The sequence below is a fragment of the Kryptolebias marmoratus genome, linkage group LG3, assembly GCF_001649575.2.
Source record: "Kryptolebias marmoratus isolate JLee-2015 linkage group LG3, ASM164957v2, whole genome shotgun sequence".
NCBI classification, from domain to species: Eukaryota; Metazoa; Chordata; class Actinopteri; order Cyprinodontiformes; family Rivulidae; genus Kryptolebias; species Kryptolebias marmoratus.
The window spans coordinates 27,114,179-27,134,613 of record NC_051432.1 but is presented as its reverse complement, the minus strand read 5'-3'; the positions used below and the strand labels follow the sequence as shown (position 1 = coordinate 27,134,613).

General features: G+C 43.7%; 1 protein-coding gene across 1 annotated transcript in view; it reads left to right on the top strand.

The window, feature by feature from the left end:
• Positions 1 to 20,435, top strand: part of maml3 (mastermind-like transcriptional coactivator 3) — a 109,708-nt gene that overhangs the window by 31,741 nt on the left and 57,532 nt on the right. The window contains exons 2-3 of the mRNA XM_017432481.2: positions 17,784 to 18,521; positions 19,110 to 20,039. Of these exons, the coding sequence (XP_017287970.1) occupies positions 17,784 to 18,521; positions 19,110 to 20,039 (1,668 nt within the window). The remainder of the gene's footprint in view (positions 1 to 17,783; positions 18,522 to 19,109; positions 20,040 to 20,435) is intronic.

Below are 20,435 nucleotides of genomic sequence, written 5' to 3'. Positions count from 1 at the left end.
AGGGGGGGGGTGTAGGTGTGACACGAAGCTCAGGTTGGAGCGCCGCTTCAGCTGAAACAGACAGGCGGCGTGGTGTGTTCAGGAGACGCGGTCTGCTGCAGAGCTGTGATGTCCAACACCGTCCCCGAGACGAGGACAAGCTTTTATCTGCTCTCCAGGCTTAGGGAGATGAAAAAAAAAGAGGGGTGGGGAGAATTAAAGGGCGAGAGCTCAACGTCTCAATGATACATCCCTCGTCTTCCTCGTCTTCCTCCCCTCCCTTCATATCTGTGGCTCTGCCTCTTTTTCCTCCTCCTCTCCTCCAGCCCCCGGGCCATAAACATCCGCATGTCACGCACATGCCATGAAGCACACACACACACACACCAGGCTTTGTTCCACAGCCCTGGACCTGAGGAACATAAATGTTGTGTTTCTGCTCCACTCGGCTCCTCCTGCTCAAACTGTCGCATCTTAGCTCCATGGCCTATCCGTGCGAGGGAACGTTCCGACAGGAGCCTGCCTCCGAGTGGAACATGGGCCGGTTCTTCACCCGATGTTCCCGATCTGAGCAGAAACAGTTCAATTAAAGGCCTGGCGTTCCTCATAGGAATGCATGTTTCCCGCCGCCCTTCAAGCCAGAGTTTAAGACTGAGATCATCCCACGAGTTGGAGGTTTTTTAGTCAAACCTTCAAAATAATCTCATGTTCGATGTCATGCAGTATTTGAGCTGTTCTGTTCCTGCTGTCACTCCACCCCACACGAGGTTGAAACACCACACCTGAGTGAGAAATGTGAACACAAAAACACGTTGTTCCGAGCAGCTGAGTGTTCTTACAGTTAATGCAGCTTCAGAAAGAACAGCTGTAAATGCTGCGGTTTGTCCTTTCACCTGTTTTATTCATTTCCTGTGTGTGTTTGTGTCGTGTTAGCTGCGTGGCGTTAGCTGCCACCGCTGCCGCCGCTTCCACAGCTCCGGTTTGGACGTCCCATCCTGCAGCTTTTAACCCAATCAGGGCTCAATCTATAAATAAGCTCAGTGTTCGGTGTGTGAGTTTAAGGCCTTTGTGTGTGCACTATGTGAAAGTATTTGTAACCCATATTATATTTCCAAGAGTGTGTGTGTGCACCACATTAGCAGATGTATTTTGCTGGAAGTCATTTATATGATAATGATGTCATTTACCTCTGAAATGCATCTTCTTCAACTCTGCCAAACAGGGCTTATCCATACTGCCAGAGCTGTGTGTGTGTGTGTGTGTGTGTTTGCTGTTGGGATGGATACTGTGAGGTAGCAACATCTGTGTCCTGTAATATATCAGGATGAATTGTATCTGTGCACGTTTGTTATCGCCCGTCACAGAAAGGCAGAGCGATAGTGTTTTTGTGTGTGTGTGTGTGTGTGCGTTCTTCTGTACCGTTCTGAACCAGTGGACACATTTCATTGAAAGTTTCAGGAAGTAATGTGCATCTACAACTGATTAACCTTAGGAGAGGATCCAATTCAAGATGGCTGCCACACCCAACTAACTGAGTCCGTTTTTTAGATATTGAGCTGAAGTTTGGCGTGGTGGTAGCTGAGAGTCGTTCACAACACACACTCCGAGTGCTAACGGGTCATGTGAGGCATCGCAGGACATTTTGCATGATCTTATTTTCGAGGTTCGACCAAAACGGCTCTAACTTTGTCACTTCTTAACCCTTTAAAGGGCACGAAAGGTGGCGGGTGATGTGCATTCCTTCGAGTGATGCTCGGCCTTTATTTTGTTAGTGTGTGCACGTGTGTGTGCACGTGTGTGTGCACAGCCACAGCGGTTTGCTTCCCTCGTTTTGGTAGGAAGGTGAAATTGCCGTGTTATGGGGAAATGCAGAAGTCTTTGGCGTGAGCCGAAGCCTGCAGCCGCGCCGCCTCCACTTCCCTGTTTTCGTTCTGATGGGCAGCACACACACACACACACACACACACACTCCCGTTCGTACCAGGCGACATGCAGGGACGCAATTACGTCACCTTCTCAGATTTATCCATCAGGTTTTTTTGTGCAGGAGGAAATGCTTGTGGTGGCAGATCCGACCCAGTCAGCGCCACTTCATTAGACCATCGGCTCACACAGCCTAAAAAGATCCGTGTGTGTGTTCAGTCTGCAGGCAGCCTGGAATAACCACACAGAGCCCGTCAGTTCGGCGATAACTATCATTAACATGCTGATTACAGGTCTGAGCGTCTTAAAATAACACTTACACACAAGGGTAGTGGATCAATACCTGCATGCTGGGGTAATGAAGGGTCTGCCTGCCCTGCACAGATGAGATGATGCATTACACCGGATCTTAGGATGGATGGAGGGAGAGGATCTGTGTGGAGATGATGGATGGTTAAAAAATGACTGACGTGAACTTTAGGGGGGGATATATGTTACCAGATAGGTAAAAAATCACTCTGCCACGAGATGGGATCGCTTTCTCATACATGTCAGGTGAAGATTCGGGCTTAAATTTAGATTGTAGGGAATAAAAGTAGCACTTATTCCTCACGAGAGCTGTTAGCGCTCAGATTACACGCGCAGATTATTATTTTCACCAGAAAACAAGAACAATATTAAACATTTTAAACCAGGAATGTTTGAAACAATAATTGATTTGGAACAAAAGTGGCCTCCTGTAGCCATGAGTTGAGAACACGCAGCAGCTGTTCATGTTAAAGTTTTCTGATGACGCCGGCTCACGTCTGCCCCGTTTCCCGATGCGTTTGATTCACCTGCAGGATAAACCGCCGAGCTGCAGCTTCGTGCCACCTCTCAGTCGTCACTACTCGTGCACGATCCTGACAGAACCGGAGCGGTGCGAAGCGTCGACACATGATTTGTTTTTCACCTCCTCCACATGGCAACCCATTATAAAATAACAACAGAAATTATCTCTGACCTGCTCGTGCAACGTGTGCTTGTTTGTGCGCTCGTGCAACATGTGCTTGGATGGTGCACACACACACTCGGTTGGACTTTGTTCTTTCCGGATCCAGCTGAAATGTGTGTTTAGGCTGTGTAAATACACGTTCAAACACTCAGAGAATCACAGCAGTCTTACTACTGCATGACCTACTTCTGCACACAGAACAGAGCGAAGACGGAAACATTCAATCAAAACTTTATCAGTATTATAATTAATACCTTTTATTAATTAGAGACAGAAACAAAATACACAAATAGATGAAAACAGCTTTCAGATGCAAGTATTTGAGTGTTGATGCTAATTTGCAGCACTTCACTTCCACTCCCCGGAAAGGGCTTTTCTTACTAAAACAATAATAAAATTCAAATAAACTTAAAAAATAAGACAACATTCAATTAAGGTTCATGAATAAAACAAGATGAAAGTCTAAATTTAGACAAGCAAAACAAGTTTGTTGTCAATTTTAGCCTAAATTTAGCATCTTCAAAAAAGTTTTAAATAAACAGGAAGTGTATTTTAAAGATTTGTTTGTTTTTGACAGAAAATCGTTCTGCAGAATTTAACATTAAAACATGAAGGAGCTTTCATGATTTTATTTATATTTAACAGAAAGGTGGTGAGTAAAATCAGATTATTAGTCTTTATGCAAATCGACAAAAATCTATCTAAAATTCTCATCCAATTAGTTCATTAATTGTTTGTCTGTTAGTAAAATATCTTATGAACCACTGATAAAGAAACTTGGATGCACATCTACAGCTGATTAACCTTTGGAGCCAGACCAGTTTAAAATGGCCACCGCAGCTAATTATCATTATCCGACACAAAAAATGGCTGAAACCCAGTCAGCTTCACAGAGGCGGAGCTAAAATTAGCCGCGGTAGTAGCTGAGAGTCATCAACGACGCGCTCTCAGAGCTAAGACGTTTCAGGGATTATTTTCAAGGTTCGTCTAAAACTCCACGACTCCATCGTTCCCCAGCGTGAGGTGATCTCAGACTCGAACCGCGGCGGGCGATATGCATTCCTTCAACTCAGGCTGAAACGACTCTTTGACTCGAGAGACGAGGAAGGAGACGTGCGGCGTGACTCGCGCTTGTGGGATGTGCTCTCTTGTGGCCATCGATCTGCATGATTAAGGACATCTGGAGCACACACCAAAGGCTCAGCGTGTCCTCTGGCTGCACACACACACACACTGATGTGTGTGTGTGCAGCCAGTGAGATTCTGCCGCTTCTGCCAAGTAGCCATCAGGGCCCCTGCGCTCGCTCGCTGCCACAGGGATCTGTTACCATAGCAGCCTCTCCCTGCGCTCTCACTCTTCCCCCTCAGCTCGGAGTGAAAACAGGTTTTTTTCACCAGTCACTCCTCCTGACATGAGAGCATCCATAAATCTGTGTGTGCATCACTCTGCCCTCACAACTGGCTCCTTTTGGAGGCAGAAGACAGCTTGACGCAGCCAATCGTGCTCCAGCCTGACGCGGCCAATCAGAGAAGCTCTCCAGTTAAGCAGTTAACCAGTTGGTTACTCACTCGTACTGTACACCTTACAGGAACGAGAGGCTCTGCCTTCATCGCCTCCGTCGTGCCCGTTTGTCTCGCCTCTTTGTCCCCGATGGAAGACGACGTCCACTTTGAGCTGAGGACAGGTGTTGGACACGGTCTGTCCCTGTCTCTTTCTTTCTGTTGCACATATGCATCCTTAAACCTACACACACACACACACACACACACACACACACACACACACACAGCCCCTCCTGGTGCTCATTCAGTCTCTTCTTCAGGCTTCACACAGAAGCTGGAAATCTTTAATCAGGTTATGTCGAGGTTTTTGTTTTGATTGTTCATTTTAGCGATCATGTCGTTTTGGTAGCATCCCTTGAAGGAATGCTTGTTGCCCGCTGCCTTTCATGCCAGAGTTTTGGACGAAGATCGTCTCTTCTGACCATTTTGGTCAGACCTGAATAAAACTTGAACTGCCCGCTCAGAGTACGTGTTGAGGAAGACTCTCAGCTACTACCACATCAAATTTTAGCTCCATATCTCTAACAGCTGTTTTTTTATTGGCTAATGCTGAATATCTGCGGTGGCCATCTTGAATTGATTCAGTCGTAGATTTTAAATCCAATAATTACTTTCTGACCATTTCATTAAATCCATTTATACTCATGAGATATTTTGCTACCAGACAGACAAACAAACTCCCACACAGATGCAGACATTATCGCCTGCCTCATGACAGCTGAGGGGAGATGTAATATAAATGTGGTGCAACAAAAGACTGGATATTAGTTGTTTTTTCACTCCTCTTCAGTCCTGTTTGGTTGATGTTTGTTTGTTTAAGACACTTGATTGGAGCAGTTATATGTAATCAGTATCTTACCTGCAGTAGGCCGCAGTCAGTGTGATCTCAGTTTGGAGAATTTGGGAGAAAACTTGGAGCTGAAACGTATTGGGAGCAAACATCTTCCACCTAAAATAACTAAGTAAATAAATAAAGACGTCACTTTTTTCTTTGCTTATTTAGATTTTTTTGTTTATGTTACTGAAAAATGACACGCCTGCATTTAAAGAGAAACTGAAACATCACATTTTTCCCCTGAAAACTCTGATTTTTGCTGCAATAAAAAGTCTGCAGTTCAGTAACAGAAGTCAGGTTTGAATCAGGAGCAGAACTCTAAAGATTCTGGTCAGTTTGGTGTTTTTCACCTGTTTTCTCTTCCTTCGGTGTGTGTGTTCAGTCGGTCTCTGCTGGCTGAGCTCATGTTGTTGAGTAAATGAGGGAGAGGAGGAGGAGGAGGAAGAAGAGAGTGATGGAGAGAAAGAGAAAAGAGAGGAGGGGGGGAAGGGGGGAGTGGATCTGTTGATTTACTAAAGACTTAAGACCAGTCTCCACTCCCACACATCCCCTCACTCTCTCACACTTCCTCCCCCTCCCCCTCCCCCGGGCTCCGCCCCTCCCGGCGTGATGGTACGGCTCCAGAAACAGGAAGGAGCCGCAGCAGCAGCAGCTCTATAAATAGTCAGGAGCTGCTCAGCCAGGAACCGCACTCCAACACACACAGTTTCCCCTCTTTCATCCCCTCGTTTTCTCTCCGCTCACCCTATTTTAAAAAAAATATTTATTTATTTTTAACTTTATCACACACGCAGACAGATGCTCTCACACACACACACACACTCAGCAGATAATTAGTCTTGCTGTAAATGCTAATGGTTTGTAAAGTGTCTGGTAACACACACCGCTGCTCATCCTTCCCCGTGTTCCTGGTCTTCTTCCTCCCCCCTCCTCCTCCTCCTCCTCCCCCCGAACACAAACATATTAAAGTGTAAGTTATTGAGTCGGGAGGGGGGGGGGAAGTGATGGTCCTCTTGGCTTTTTATGTCAGATCAGCAGGTTTGAAAGTGCTGATGACACACGGAGACGCTCTTTTCTTTCTTACTGTGCACGTGAACACGCCATGAAGGGTGTGTGTGTGTGTGTGTGTCACTAACTCAAAGCGACATAAATATGCGTAGAATTGAACTTTTTCATTTTCGCCAAAGGGTGAAGATGCATCTATTCGCTCAAAACTCCAAAAAATTAAATAATAAATATGGTGCTATTGTTTAGAGGATTAAAAGCCAATGTGTGTGTGTGTGTGTGTGTTCAGATCAGGCGTATACAGGCCCCTTGTGTACAGGAGGCAGACTGGCAGGCGCTTTCTCAGACACACACCCTTCTCTGGGACTGCAGCCAAATGTTTCTTTTGTTTGCACCTTCCTCTTGTCACTCTGGAGTTTTCTGTCCTTCACTCAGACGGACTCTTTGTTCTTACGTTCTTTAACGCTTAACGCCCCGTTTTCAGGGATCGCGTCTGGAAAAGACGAGAATCCTCCAAGCCCTAAACATAATATCATTGGCTAGAAAATGTCGACGGGTTCCGATGCCACTCTAAGTTTTTTTAAAAATGCCTCCGTTTTGATGTTTGAGCCGTAGAAACGACTCATTCCTGTCACCGTGACAACCACGCACCTGCGTCTCTCACTCCCATACCGCCGAGTTAACGAGAGGCAGACTGAAAAGTAAGCCTCAAACCGTCCTGAACCGTGAGCGACAGCAGACTGATCACATTACGGGAGTTTTTAAGCTTCTACGATCTTTTTTTTTTTTTTTTTTGTGGGAGGTATAACACGTTAAAAAGGTGCTTCTCTTCCAGTTTCGAGGGGAATAAAGTGAGCTAAAATATAACTAAACTCCATGAAAGCCTGTTTCTGTGTGACCTCTGCAGTCTGAGGGGATTTGTCTTATAGCAGAGAGGCAAATACCTCCGGATGCATGATTTGTATCTGCAGCAATCAGAACTGTTTGCAAAATATTAGAAAAAGCAACACTAATTTACATTCTTGGATGGATGCAATAAGTTGTTTTCCCACAGTTCCGTTAGGAACAAGGCTCAGAGTTCCTCAAAGGAACACATATGATCCACCATCTAACAAAGATCCTGTATCCATAAAACCGACTGAATTATTTCCAGTTTTGTTTGCTGAGGTTGATTAGCTGTGGCGGCCATCTTGAACCGGGTAGATCCAACGAATACCCCGAGATTTTCATTCAAGTGAGATACTTTAACAGGCAGGATAGGATAAAATAAAACAAACGTCAGTTCAGTTTAGAAGCCAAAAAGACACAACAGGTTAATATTTTCGCATTAAGCACCTTCGTTTAAATAAGCTGGACTTTAAAAGTGTCTGGAAACTTCCACAGATTAGATTTAACTGCTTCAAAGATGCAACCCCTGTGAGTTTTAAGCTGGATTGTGGAACATCTAGGAGCAATTGATTTGTGGATTTAAAATGAATGAAAGAGAAAATAAATACCAGAACTTGGAAGACTCGGATTGAGGGTTCGTCCTGCAGGATGTGGTGCCATTAAGTGGCGTAAAATATAAACTGCAGCCAAATGAGCTCCAGTTTTTTGGTTTATTTTAGATTTTTTTGGCCATTCAGACACGATAAATCAGAACACGGTCACCTATATAGTATTTTTAATCAAAATTTATTAATTACAAAGTATTTGAAACACATTAGTTTTCATTTTCGTGCAAATCGAAGCTGATAAAAACTTGATTATTACTCTGCTAATTAAAGCTCACCAACAGGTGGCTTTGGGTTCAAATAGGAGCTGCGTACGTGAGGATGATTTGTATAAAAGCCCTCACGCCTGGTCTCAGTGACTTGCTCAAGGACACTTCAGCAGGATGGATGTTTGCCGACACGAGCTTGAACCAGCGTCCTTCAGCTGAAGGACGCTCCGATGGTCCTGCCTGGTTTTCATTTTTCATTCACTGAAAAACAACTGAATGCACCGTTAAGGTTTTACCGCCGCCGCAGAGATGGAAAGTTTTTAAAAACTGACGTCAAACTCAGACTTTCCTCGAGCCAGAAAACATCAAAAATGCATGACGGGGCTGCGAGGTTTCACAGCGAGCCGTAGCTCCTGAGCAGCAGCTGCTTTTTGTTTCTAAAATCAGCCGTTCACGTGTCACATTTAAAATAATAATTATAAAATAAGAAAAAATCTCTGGATGAGTTTGAGCAGAAATTCTGCCGAATGTGTGAAAATCTCAGCATTCATCTATCAAGGAAGTGAGAGGATGAAGCCGAAGAGGTGTTTTTGGTGGAATATTCCTTTAAAATAAACCCATTCAGATGCATTTTTATAACAAATGTGTTGTGTAAAGAAAAAAAAATCCATATTAACAGTGTTTTCAGGCAGGTTATGGTTTTAAACGGATGGTGACCAACATCTCCATCCCTCACATCCAGCAGCAAACACATTTAGTGAATAAAGACCCGTTTGATCTAATTGACTCATTTCACAGTCTGCTGGTCCAGACCAGGAACGGCCATGTTTTAACAAACACGCTCAGGGATTGTAGCTGCCCGTCCACGCCGCTCAAATCAAATTGAAATGATGACTGATGTCTGCGTGGCTTCATGCCTTCCAGTGGATATAATTAAAATAGATGCTTTCTGGATCTGATGCTGACTCTTTGGTGAGGATTTCGTTTCTGCTCTGTTGTTTTTAAACCACAATCTCATTTTTGATCGAGGACGTTGTGCAGATTGTTGTCTAGGTGTGAGTTTGGAATTACTGAAAAATGACTAGAAATGTCTGAGTCAGACACCTGAAAAAGGTTGTTTATTCATAATCTCATGGTCGGTTTTAGACCCTGTCCACACGAAAATGCGCAATTTTTTTTTAAAGATTGTCGTTTCTGAAAGTTTTCTTGTAAACACTGCACCATTTCTCGAAAGATCTTAATCCAAATAAACACAGAAAATGACCCGAGATGCTGTAGTAACTATGCCAGGCCCGTGAGTGGCGCTGTGACGCTGCACCACAAACAGGAAACGAGGTCTGGAGCGAGCGAATAAAACTTGTAAACACGGGAAGAAGAGAACGCCCTTCGGTCATGGCCATCCAGATGTCGTAGAACTAGAAACAGGAATAGAAGCTAGAAGTTAAAGCCACACAGGACAAGCACCCCCTAATGGCCGGCTGTGGGACAATCTTTAAGTCCCGCCCCCTCCATGAAAACAAATGGGAGATTTGACTTGTGATTTTTTCACGTGTTGATTTTTGTTGATTCACGTAGCCGTTACCTTTCTGCTGTATGTGTAGATGTGTCTTTTTTATTTTATTTTAAATACATTTAATTCCAAGTAGCTGTGATTGACAGAGAGCTGGGAAGACGAGCAGGCGGGACGTTTGTATCGAGGGTAAAGCTCCACATCCTGAGTGAAGCACCAGGAATAAAGAGGGTCTAAAACAACTCCAAACTCAACTTTTTCCACTCTTTGTCCAAACACTACTCAAAAACTGTTTACAATACCATCAGTGTTGCAGTACGTCGTTATTTGTTTACATAAAACTGCACTTCTGGTGCAGTCTGAACGCACTTTCTGCAGGAATCTCAGCATATTTCCGCTGACATAACTGTAAAAAAATTGAAATAAACAGGTGAAACAGTTCAATGTAAAAGCTTTAGGATATTTTTTACAGATTGGAGTTGTTAAGATGGCAGAAATCTGCTTTTTTAGGGCGATGGGAGGAGCCATTTATTAGCTTGTCGATACGGTCCGAACTGAGTTATCTACAGCAGGTAGGATGTTATCGCTCATAATGTTTTCACAGAACCCCTTTCAAAAGTCCAAACAATCCCTTGAAGAAGAAGTAGCATAAATTCCAGTAAGATAAACAGAAATGGGTTTTTATTATTTGCTGCACAGGTGTCGTTCTGAAGACGAGGATTTTATTTCCACATTTAGTGTAAAAGAACAAACTAGTGTGTTGGTTTAATGTTGGATGTGATGCTGAACCTTTGAAGAGAGGCAGCGAGGTGGGCATGGAGGGAGGAGAAGGCGGGGTGTCGGGGAACGATTGAGAGGAGGAGAAGGAAGAAGAAGGGAGGATGCAGCACACAAAGCACCAGAGCAGCAGCAGGTTGCTATAACAACAGCATCTCTCTTCTCTCCCTCTCTGATCACCCTCTCATCGTTTGCTCCCTGCTGTCATTTGGTGCTCCATGCCTCTCCATCAACCCCCCCCCCGCTTTAAAAATCCACATCTCCTCTGCTTCATCTTCATGTTCCTCGTCACTCCTTCGCTCCAAAAAAAAAAAAGACCATCTGCCGACGAATAAATCCCTCCTTCCTCCTCGCTCGCGTCTCCGTTTCACCTTTGTCTCGGCGTGTCGTTGTCGCTCTCTGCGTGTTGTGGCGGCGGGCAGAAGAGCAGTCAGCAGGTGTTTTTGTCAAAGAAAACATGCGGGAGGGAAAATAAGCGCCGGTCGCTCCTGTCTTTGCTCTTTTACATCCTCCTGTCCTTTTTTACCGCTGGGCTCGGCTTGATTTATTTATTTATTATATTTTCTGCTCCAGCTTGAGTAAACTCCTCCGGAGTTCTTTGTTTCTGATTCTGGACGTCTTTTCTACCCAACATGAAAGCGTTCTCACTTTGCAGCAGTTATTAAACAAATTAAAGAGCTAGCGTTTGTTTCCCGACGCACTTTCAGACCGACATCACGAGTATTAGCTGTTTTACTTAAACCCTGAAAATAACATTATGTGCCTTCTGACGCAGTGTCTCGTGTGAGCCACTGCTCGGAGTTTTGTGAATGATTCTCAGCTACAACCGGGATAAATTTTAGCTTAATATCTGTAAAATTCATCGACTTAGAGCCATTATCTGTGGCGGCCATCTTACATCAGGCTGACTCCAGAAGTTAACCCAAGAACTGCTTTCTGAAATGTTTCACAAGCAAAAACATTATCGCTTCGCCTTCGTCGGAAGGCGAAAATAAAAATACTGTCAGGTTTAAAGAGCGAGACAGGTTCCAGTTCTGAAATGTGGGTATGCACTCAACGTAAACAAAACAGTCGGCTGAAAGTGGATGCTCGAGTCCTGTAGCTGACCTGCGTTAGTCTGTGTAGGTAAACAAATATGGTGGAATCAGACGAGTGTAGAATCTCGTTTAGGTGGAAATAAAAAGGTGAATCTGCTGCTAAACGCCGAAGCAAAGAGGAAGGTGGAGAAAGATGGCCGCCAAGAATAAAAACCTGGGATCAGACAGGCAGTCAAGCGCCACAAAGAAACAAAACATGGAGGCCGGTTAGTTTACCGTTCGACCTACAGGTAGCTGGCATCCGGTCACAAATTTAGCTTAAAATGTTTTGACGTTGCAGTGTGTACCTTTAAAGAAACAAATGATTAATTCTGATTTAATTAGATTTAATTATTAATCTGTTGCTGTTCGTCCCGTCGTGTTTCCTTCAGCAGCTGAAACCTCAGTCCTCCGTCCTTTTTCCTCCTTTCCTGTCCTTCTTCTCTTTCATCCTTTCTGTCCCTGCATTCAGAGGTACTGTACACCACCAAGGTTAACTGGATAATGTTGTTTGTTGGTGTGTGTGTGTGTGTGTGTGTGTGTGTGTGTGGGAGAGTGCTGCAGTTCACACCACCTGGATAATTACGGTAGTTTTTATAGGTGGGCTTTGAAAGGCGAGTCTGTTATTATCAACATGAGTCACTGGCATTTAGGGAAAACCTGTAACACACACACACACACAGAGCGTCGTGCACGAGATGTGAATTATTTAAACCCATTGATTACAGGACCACACACACACACACACACACACACACACACACACACACGTGTGTGTGCTCTCCCAGAGAACTAACAATATGTTTCCTCTTGTTTTGGTCCTTTGAGAAGCTGCAGGCCTGAACAGACGCTGCAGTTTAATCTGTAGATTAATCTGTAATTTAATCCGTAGTTTAATCTGTAGTTTAGCAGAATCTGTAGTTGAATCTGTAGTTGAATCTGTGGTTGAAACTGTAGTTGAACCCGTAGATTAATCTGTAGCTGAATCCATAGTTGAATCTGTAGTTGAATCCATAGTTTAATCTGTAGTTGAAGCTGTAGTTAAATCTGTGATTTAATCCATAGATTAATCTGTAGTTTAATCTATAATCGAATCTGTAGTTGAATCTGTGGTTGAATCTGTAGTTGAAGCTGTAGATTAATCTGTGATTGAATCCATAGTTGAATCTGTAGTTGAATCTGTAGATTAATCTGTGGTTTAATCTGTAGTTAAATCTGTGATTTAATCTGTAGATTAATCTGTGGTTTAATCTGTAGTTAAATCTGTGATTTAATCCGTAGATTAATCTGTAGTTTAATCTATAATCAAATCTGTAGTTTAATCTGTGGTTGAATCTGTAGTTGAAGCTGTAGATTAATCTGTGATTGAATCTGTAGTTGAATCTGTTGATTAATCTGTGGTTTAATCTGTAGTTGAAGCTGTAGTTGAATCTGTAGGTTAATCTGTGGTTTAATCTGTAGTTGAAGCTGTAGTTGAATCTGTAGGTTAATCTGTGGTTTAATCTGTAGTTAAATCTGTGATTTAATCTGTAGTTAAATCTGTGATTTAATCCGTAGATTAATCTGTAGTTTAATCTATAATCAAATCTGTAGTTTAATCTGTGATTGAATCTGTAGTTGAATCTGTAGATTAATCCGTAGTTGAATCCGTAGATTAATCCGTAGTTGAATCTGTAGATTAATCCGTAGTTGAATCCGTAGATTAATCCGTAGTTGAATCCGTAGATTAATCCGTAGTTGAATCCGTAGATTAATCTGTGGTTTAATCTGTAGTTGGATCTGTGGTTGAATCTGTCCTCAGTAACCATGTTTATATTTCATAAAGTCTCACATTACTTGAGTTGCTGGAGTTGCGTGCTCTGCTCAGGACCATGTGTTGAGGAGGACTCTCAGCTACTACCACACCTAATTTAAGCTCAATATGAGCTATAGCTAAAGTGGATTAGCTGTGGTGGCCATTTTGAATCAGGTTGATTTCAAACGTTAATTGGTTTTAGATGTCAGTCCAGTGACTACCTTTCTGATAGTTTGATTGACCTCCGTTCCAACATGGCTGACTTCAACAGTTACTGTCAGAGATCCCGCGCGATGAGTAGCGCTCAGATTATGTTGTGCATGACTCTCAGCTACTACCACACCTAATGTTAGCACGTTATCTGTAAAACTGACTGAATTTTGTCCATTTCTGTGTTTTCTAAGATCACTTGGGTGTGGCAGCCATCTTGAATTGGGCTGACTTCATCCAGTGGTTCATGAGATGTTTTGCTAAAAACATTTTTTCCTGCTTTTGCCTTTTGGCAGCGGGTGATAATTAGGCTGACTGTCAGTCAGTTTTCNGTCACTTTAACACACATTCACACTCCAATAATCCAAAAAAAAGATTGTTTTTGGTGTGTTTTAGTGTGTGTGTGTGTTTCTGCCAGCTTGAATGGGTCCACCTCCAGGTCAGAATACAATCTGAATATATTTTGTCTGTTGTTCCATCTGAATAACAAAGAGCGGAGTGTGTGTTTGCACACATGAGTGTATCTGCAGAGCTGCCTTTGTGTTGGTGGGGTTGACTCCTTCACATGTGACGGCTCAGATTTGGGGATTTTACTAAATATTTTGCTGCTTCTGAGGGTCTTTCTTTTTTTTACAGCCGTCTGTTTGAAACCTAGACATGGAAAACACGTGAATCTTATCATTGTGCCTTAGTGAGACCTTTTAAGAATCTTTTTTTGGAGTCTTTCAGAATAAAAGGACAGTTTGACATTATATTAGTTTCCTCTAATGCAGTGGAAATAATTATTAGTGATGTCCTGATGGTGATGTTTTGTTCTCAGTCTGATACTTTCATTAGCATTGCACAGATTTTGTGTTTTATAATACCATGTTTTACAGCAGCTGATGTTCCTACTAATTATTTAAAAGTATTCTAATTTATCTAGCTATGGTCAGTTTTATTGTTTTACAACCCTGATTCTGAAAAAGTTGGGATTTTGAGCTGTGTGCTGATAACAGTCATGGATGGGAGCAGATGTTGCTCTAAAACCTTTCCAGAGGCACTAATGCACCCCCATACCATCAGAGAGGCAGGCTGACCTCAGAACAGTTCTCCTCTTTGGTCCAGAGGAGACACATCTGTTCACATCTGGCTTCTTCTTTGCCTGATAGAGCTTTAAGCAGCATTTGTGGACAGCACGGTGAACTGATCGCCAACATCCAGCCTTGACCTTTGACCTCAGAGATTTCTCCAGATTCTTCAAATCTGTTGATGATTTTATGAACTGGAGATGATGGGATATTTAAAGTCTTCTCAATTTTTATCGAGGAACTTTATTCTGAAATTGTTCCTCTATATTTAGACCCAGTTTCTCTCAGGCTGCTGAACCTCTGCCCATCTTTACTTCTGACAGATTCAGCCTCTAAAATCCTCTTTTTATCCCCAGTCCTCTGACTGACCTGCTGCTAATTAACCTCATTAGTTTTTAAATGCTCCTCCAGCTGTTTCTGATTTGTACCATTTACTTTTACAGCCTTTTGTTGCTCCTGGAACAACTATTTTGAGATATGTTGCTGCCATCAAATTCAAAATTCTTACTTTAAACATTTAAAATGTTTGCTATCTTCCATTGTAAATAAAATATGGGGTCTGTTTTTATTCAAATTTTACACAACGTCCCAACTGTTTCAGAATTGGGGTTATTATTTGTAGAAATGAGTTTGTTTTCAATTCATTTATTTTTTTTACCAAGTAAATGTGAAAAAGCGTTGCACTTATTTGTTTCAAAAGCTGATTTTTTCGTGTGAACTGTAAACTTTGGCTTGGTTTTTGGTTTGAGGGTTAAATTTGCAACCTGGGAACCGTTCCTGAATGAGGTCCCAGCTTCCCATCCGTCATTTTAACAGCATTTGTTATTTCTCTGCCAACTTCATTAGGACTAAAATTGAGACTGAGGACTTATTAAATTGCACAGACACCCAAATCATCATCCGACTTACCCTTTTTTCCATCATAATGTAGTTTTCTCATCTTCTCGTTGTCCATGTGGCTTCTTAGTTTGGTGTTTTCCTTAAATGAATTTATTTTTTTAAATAAACAGTGACAGGAACCATATCAGATCAAGCTTAGAAGTAGCTGATTTCTGGTCCAGCTGGCCAACATGTGAGATGGTCTTATTCATCCCACCTGAGGCCATTCTTCTGTTTAATGATGGTTTTTTACTCGCAGAGAGGTGAAACATCTTCAGGAACCAAGGAAGGACGTTCAGTTGCCTCGAATAACTCAGAACCTACACCACTTTATTCTTTAACAGCACTTGATGGAAACACTGCAGCTGCTGAAGGTTACTGTGATACAGGAACTCCTGGAGGAGCATTTAGAAGTGATGAAACGGGCAGCGTGTGGTTTGGAGATGAGTAAAAACTCAGATTGAAGTCCTTTATTGCAAACAGATTACCTTTGTTTCTTCTTTAAATAAAGATTGTTAATTCAGAAGATGTTTTAAAGACTTTTAGATGATTTTAAGTGACAATCCATGCACATTTAGGTGTTTTTGGGCCAACTTTTAATGGCAAAATACGTAATCTTGTGTGATATTGCTACTACCGCACCAAATTTTAGTTCATTATCTGTAAAACTGACAGAGTTGGAGCCATTTTTGTGTTTTCTGCGTTTGCTGGTTTGGCCGTCTTGACTGAGATTGACTCCAAAAGTGAATCATCGATTAACGAGTTTTGTTGAAATTCATCCTGTGAAACATGACATACGAGATTTTGACAGACAAAGAAGACACACACACACACACATCTGGTAGACGGACAAAAAAAGAAATGGTTATAGCTGTGAAACGGTTGAACTTTGCTTTATCCCTTTGTCTTTTTTAGTCTTTATCAACGAGCTGAAACATGTAAAAAAGTTAGATTTTTTATCTGATTCCAACCTGCTTCCATTTAGTGCACAACATCTATGTATGAAGGAACAATTATTTGGTCAATACTTTTTAAAATCTGCAATCGTTCATGTCTCCATAATCAATCAATGACCAAACTGGAAAATAAGGATGCAGCAGCAGCTGCTACAGCCAGCTTACTGTGGCTCACAATTAATTATTATTTAACAAGAATTCTCTTCTAAAGTTTGTTACATATCCATTTGTTTTAATTAAACAAATATCCTTCTGTTTGGTTAAATGAAAAATACATATTTTTGTTGTATATCAGCCATCCACTGCCCAGATTTCTAAAGATTAGCATCGGCCAGATAAAAACTGATATCAGTCCATGTCTAATTGTTATGGGAGCATAAAATATTGCTGTTTATAACTCTGTGTATCCAAGGACTCTGGTTTTATATTTTCATTACAGTTTTTTGGGATTAGCACAAACTCCTCGTGCAATTATTCTCCACGTCACTTTACCTGACCACACAGTGATAAGCCCTGTATCATCAGTTTTTCATGTCAGCAGGAAAACGTAAGGCGCTTGGTTTAAAACTTCTGAGAACATCTTTCAGGAGCAGCTTTTCAGCTGATGCTTGGTGTTGATAAAAGGCCAAACCGTAAAGTTTTGTTAAACTTTCTCGACTCGGTGCGGACCCTTTACTTTGTCTCTGGTCTTCCTTTTCATGTCTCAGATTCTGTTTACTGTTTGCGCCTCCTCGCCTCCCTCCTCCAGGTCTATGACAGTGATTACTTTAACCGCCAGCCAGTGTTTGTTGGCACCCCGTTGTTATCTCGTCTGCACTCCGGCCGAAGCAGACAGACAGTGAGGTTGGACGTTGTGGTGGCTGTCCGCGGCACGCCTGAGAACAGGCTGCAGGTTATGATGAGGGAGCTCGTTTGCTTATTGGCTAACGATGGGAAGATTAACACAGCTGTTACTTTGATCTTTCTCCTCGTGGAGAACTTCCTGTTTCTGCACCCGTGCATGTGTGCGTAGTGACTCCTGTGGAAATACAATTCGTTTGTCTTTACAGGACAAAAAAATGGCCGCCACAGCTAAGCAATCTTAGCAAACACGAAAATAGCAATAACCCACTGAGTTTTAATGAAAATGAGGTAAACTTTGGTGTGGTAGTAGCTGAGCATCGTCCCCAAACCATTAAGTGAGTTATTGGCTGCACCTGATTAACCTTTGGAGTCAACCCAATGCAAGATGGCCACCACAGCCAATCAACATTAGGTAACATTAGCTCAGGGAATTTAACAGATACTGAAGCAAAATTTACCAAGTAACCATTAACCGTTTTTAAATAAAAGATGATTTTAGTCATTAGGAAACATTCCTTCAAGCAACGCTCGGCTCAAACTGTCTCATTGTTCTAAATTTTCTGCTCTTTTATTATTTGTTTCCTGAAACTCGGGAAAAGTCTCGTCTCTCGTTTCCGTTTGGCTTCAGTTTAAATATTTTTCTTTGTTTTTTTTTTTGTCTTCCAGCTCCAGGAGACCGTGAAGAGGAAGCTGGACAGCGCTCGGTCACCCCTGAACGGAGACCAGAACGGCATCTGCGACAGACGCAGCTACTCGCCGACCACCAAGCGGGTTCTGAAGGAGGGCGCCGTTTTGGACTCGCTGACGGGCCTCCCTAAGAACAACAACAACAACGTGCCACCCATCTCGCCGCTGCATCACCAAATGGACATTAAGCCCTTACTGGACGGGCCAAACACCTCCACCGCAAACACTACAAATGGCAACGGCGCCCACACGGGCCGGGCGTCGGACGAGCTGGGGAAGAACGACGGCATCCATCTCCCGGATGTGAAGCTGAATCCCTCTCTGGACTTGGAGGACAGCTTCGGCCTCCTCAAGGACCTAAAACAGGAGCCGCTGGACGACGGCGGCTGCATCGAGTCCACTGATCCCCAGTCTCTGTCCAATCAGAACAAACTGTTCTCGGACATTAACCTGAACGACCAGGAGTGGCAGGAGCTGATCGACGAGCTCGCCAACACGGTGCCTGAGGACGACATGCACGACCTCTTCAACGAGGACTTCGAGGACAAGAAGGAGGCGGAGTTTGGCAGGCCGGCAAACAATCAGACGCCAGGGCCACAGGACGCCGCGGGGAACACGACAGCACCTGGAGGAGGGGCGGCGCCCACGACTCCTCTGCCTCCTCCTCCTCCTCAGCCTCCACAGGGAGGCCCACAGGTTCCCATCGGTTCACCCCAGGTCAGGCCAGCTTTGTTTTTATGAGCATTAGTTACATTCTCCATAGATGATCATTTATTGTTGGTCTCTTCATGGTTTAACTGAATGGATTTAATTGGATAAATGCATAATGAACAGCCTGCAAAACGATGAATTTAACTGCATATTATTAAAACTGTGAATGCTGAGTCAGATGTTTATAGTTTTGTACTTTTAGTTTTTGCTACATGCATATATTTTGTGCTATTTTAACCGTTCATGCCTCAAAACATTCAGTTCAACTGGGAATAGTGTCCTTTGACTTTTAGGGTTTGTAACTTTTATACTTTTATCAATTTATCAGATTTGTTAACGTTCATCCTTCCATTTTGATGCTACTGTGTTTAGTTTTAAGCTTTGGTAAAGAAAGTTCCCAGACAGACAAAGTGGTATCAAACCTTGCAGGAAAACGATTGATGGACGTATAACCCAGGGTAAACAAAAAAGTCAAAATGGAACCAAAGGAAGGATTTTGTTTGGGACGAGCTGCTCTCAGATATTACACTAAACCTAACAAATAGACTTCTGAAGTTGGGTGTAACATTTTATTTTTGACTCCTCTCTTCTCAGGTGCGACCTTCGTCTTCTGGCCCTCAGTTTGCAACCACTGCCAACGGAACCCCTCCTCAGCAGCCTCTGCAGCAGTCGCCAGCTGTTGCTATGCCATCAGGGTCCCCGCTGCACAACTGTGTCGCTCGGTCTCCTCAAACCCCGACCCAGGCCCAGACGCAAGCGGTCTCCAGGCCTGGGAACGGGTACATGATGAACTCAGGCCCGGTGGGTCAGACCGGGACGGGAGGAGCTGGAGGAGGAGGAGGAGGAGGAGGAGGGGCAGGTGGCGGTGGCGGCGGCGGCCCCGGAGGTCAGCCTTTAGGGCCGGTCACACCTGAACTCTCCAAAGCAGAGCAGCTCAAGGCAATTGCACAGCATCACGCTCACGCTAAGCTGATGCAGAAGCAGCAGCAAAAACAAGCAGCTAACTGGTCCCCTGCAGGGGCCCCGACCAGTCCCTACAACTCCGCTCCCTTTAACCAAGATAAACCCAACAGCCCAATGATGTACCCGCCACAAGCCTTTAACACGCCGCAGGCCCCCATGAACAACTACCTCCCTCACAACCACATCGGCATGATGGGCCAGCAGCAGCCAAACAGCATCAACCAGAACGCCATGTCCAAACAGCAGCAGCAGCAGACGGCCACCATGCTGTCGTACAACAACACCAAACCGCTGAGTCACTTCAGCGGCAGCGGCGTGGACCACATGAGTCAGAGGATGACTCCACCCATGGGGGGCAACGGTCAGGTCAAGAACCCCATGATGACACCCTTCATGGGTGGTGCGGGAGGTGGCGGGCAGGGAGCGGGGCCGGGACAGACGCAGGGGCCGATCCCAGGACAGACGGCCCACCTGGGGGAAGAACACAAGAGGATGTTGATGATGAAGCAGAAAGTGTTGAACCAGAACATGCCCTACGGCACCATGCAGTCCCACGGACAGGTAAGGGGGCTCTTTATCGTCTTATTAATGGTTCTGTTCTGCTACTGTTGGTGCCGCTTCAGCAGGAAGTTTGGTGTCCTCTGTTGGTTGTTTGTACCCTGAGCTTCGATTCCAGAGCCTGAAAGTCAGGTTTCATGGTTGCAGTCCTGTAGAGACGCCGTCAGAAGGCACCAAACACACAGATGACACAAAATCACATTTTAGGAGATTCGCTGCTGAATCGTAGCTCTGGGTCGGTAAAGAATCAGAGTCCCAGTGAGAAAAGAGGGAAACATTATTTCATCCAATGGACAAACCAGCTTATGATCGCCCCCTGTTTGACTGGAGTGTGAAACTGTAGGTCAGGGATCACCAAATGACGGCCCATGGGCCAAATCCGGCCTCCTGGGGGGGGGG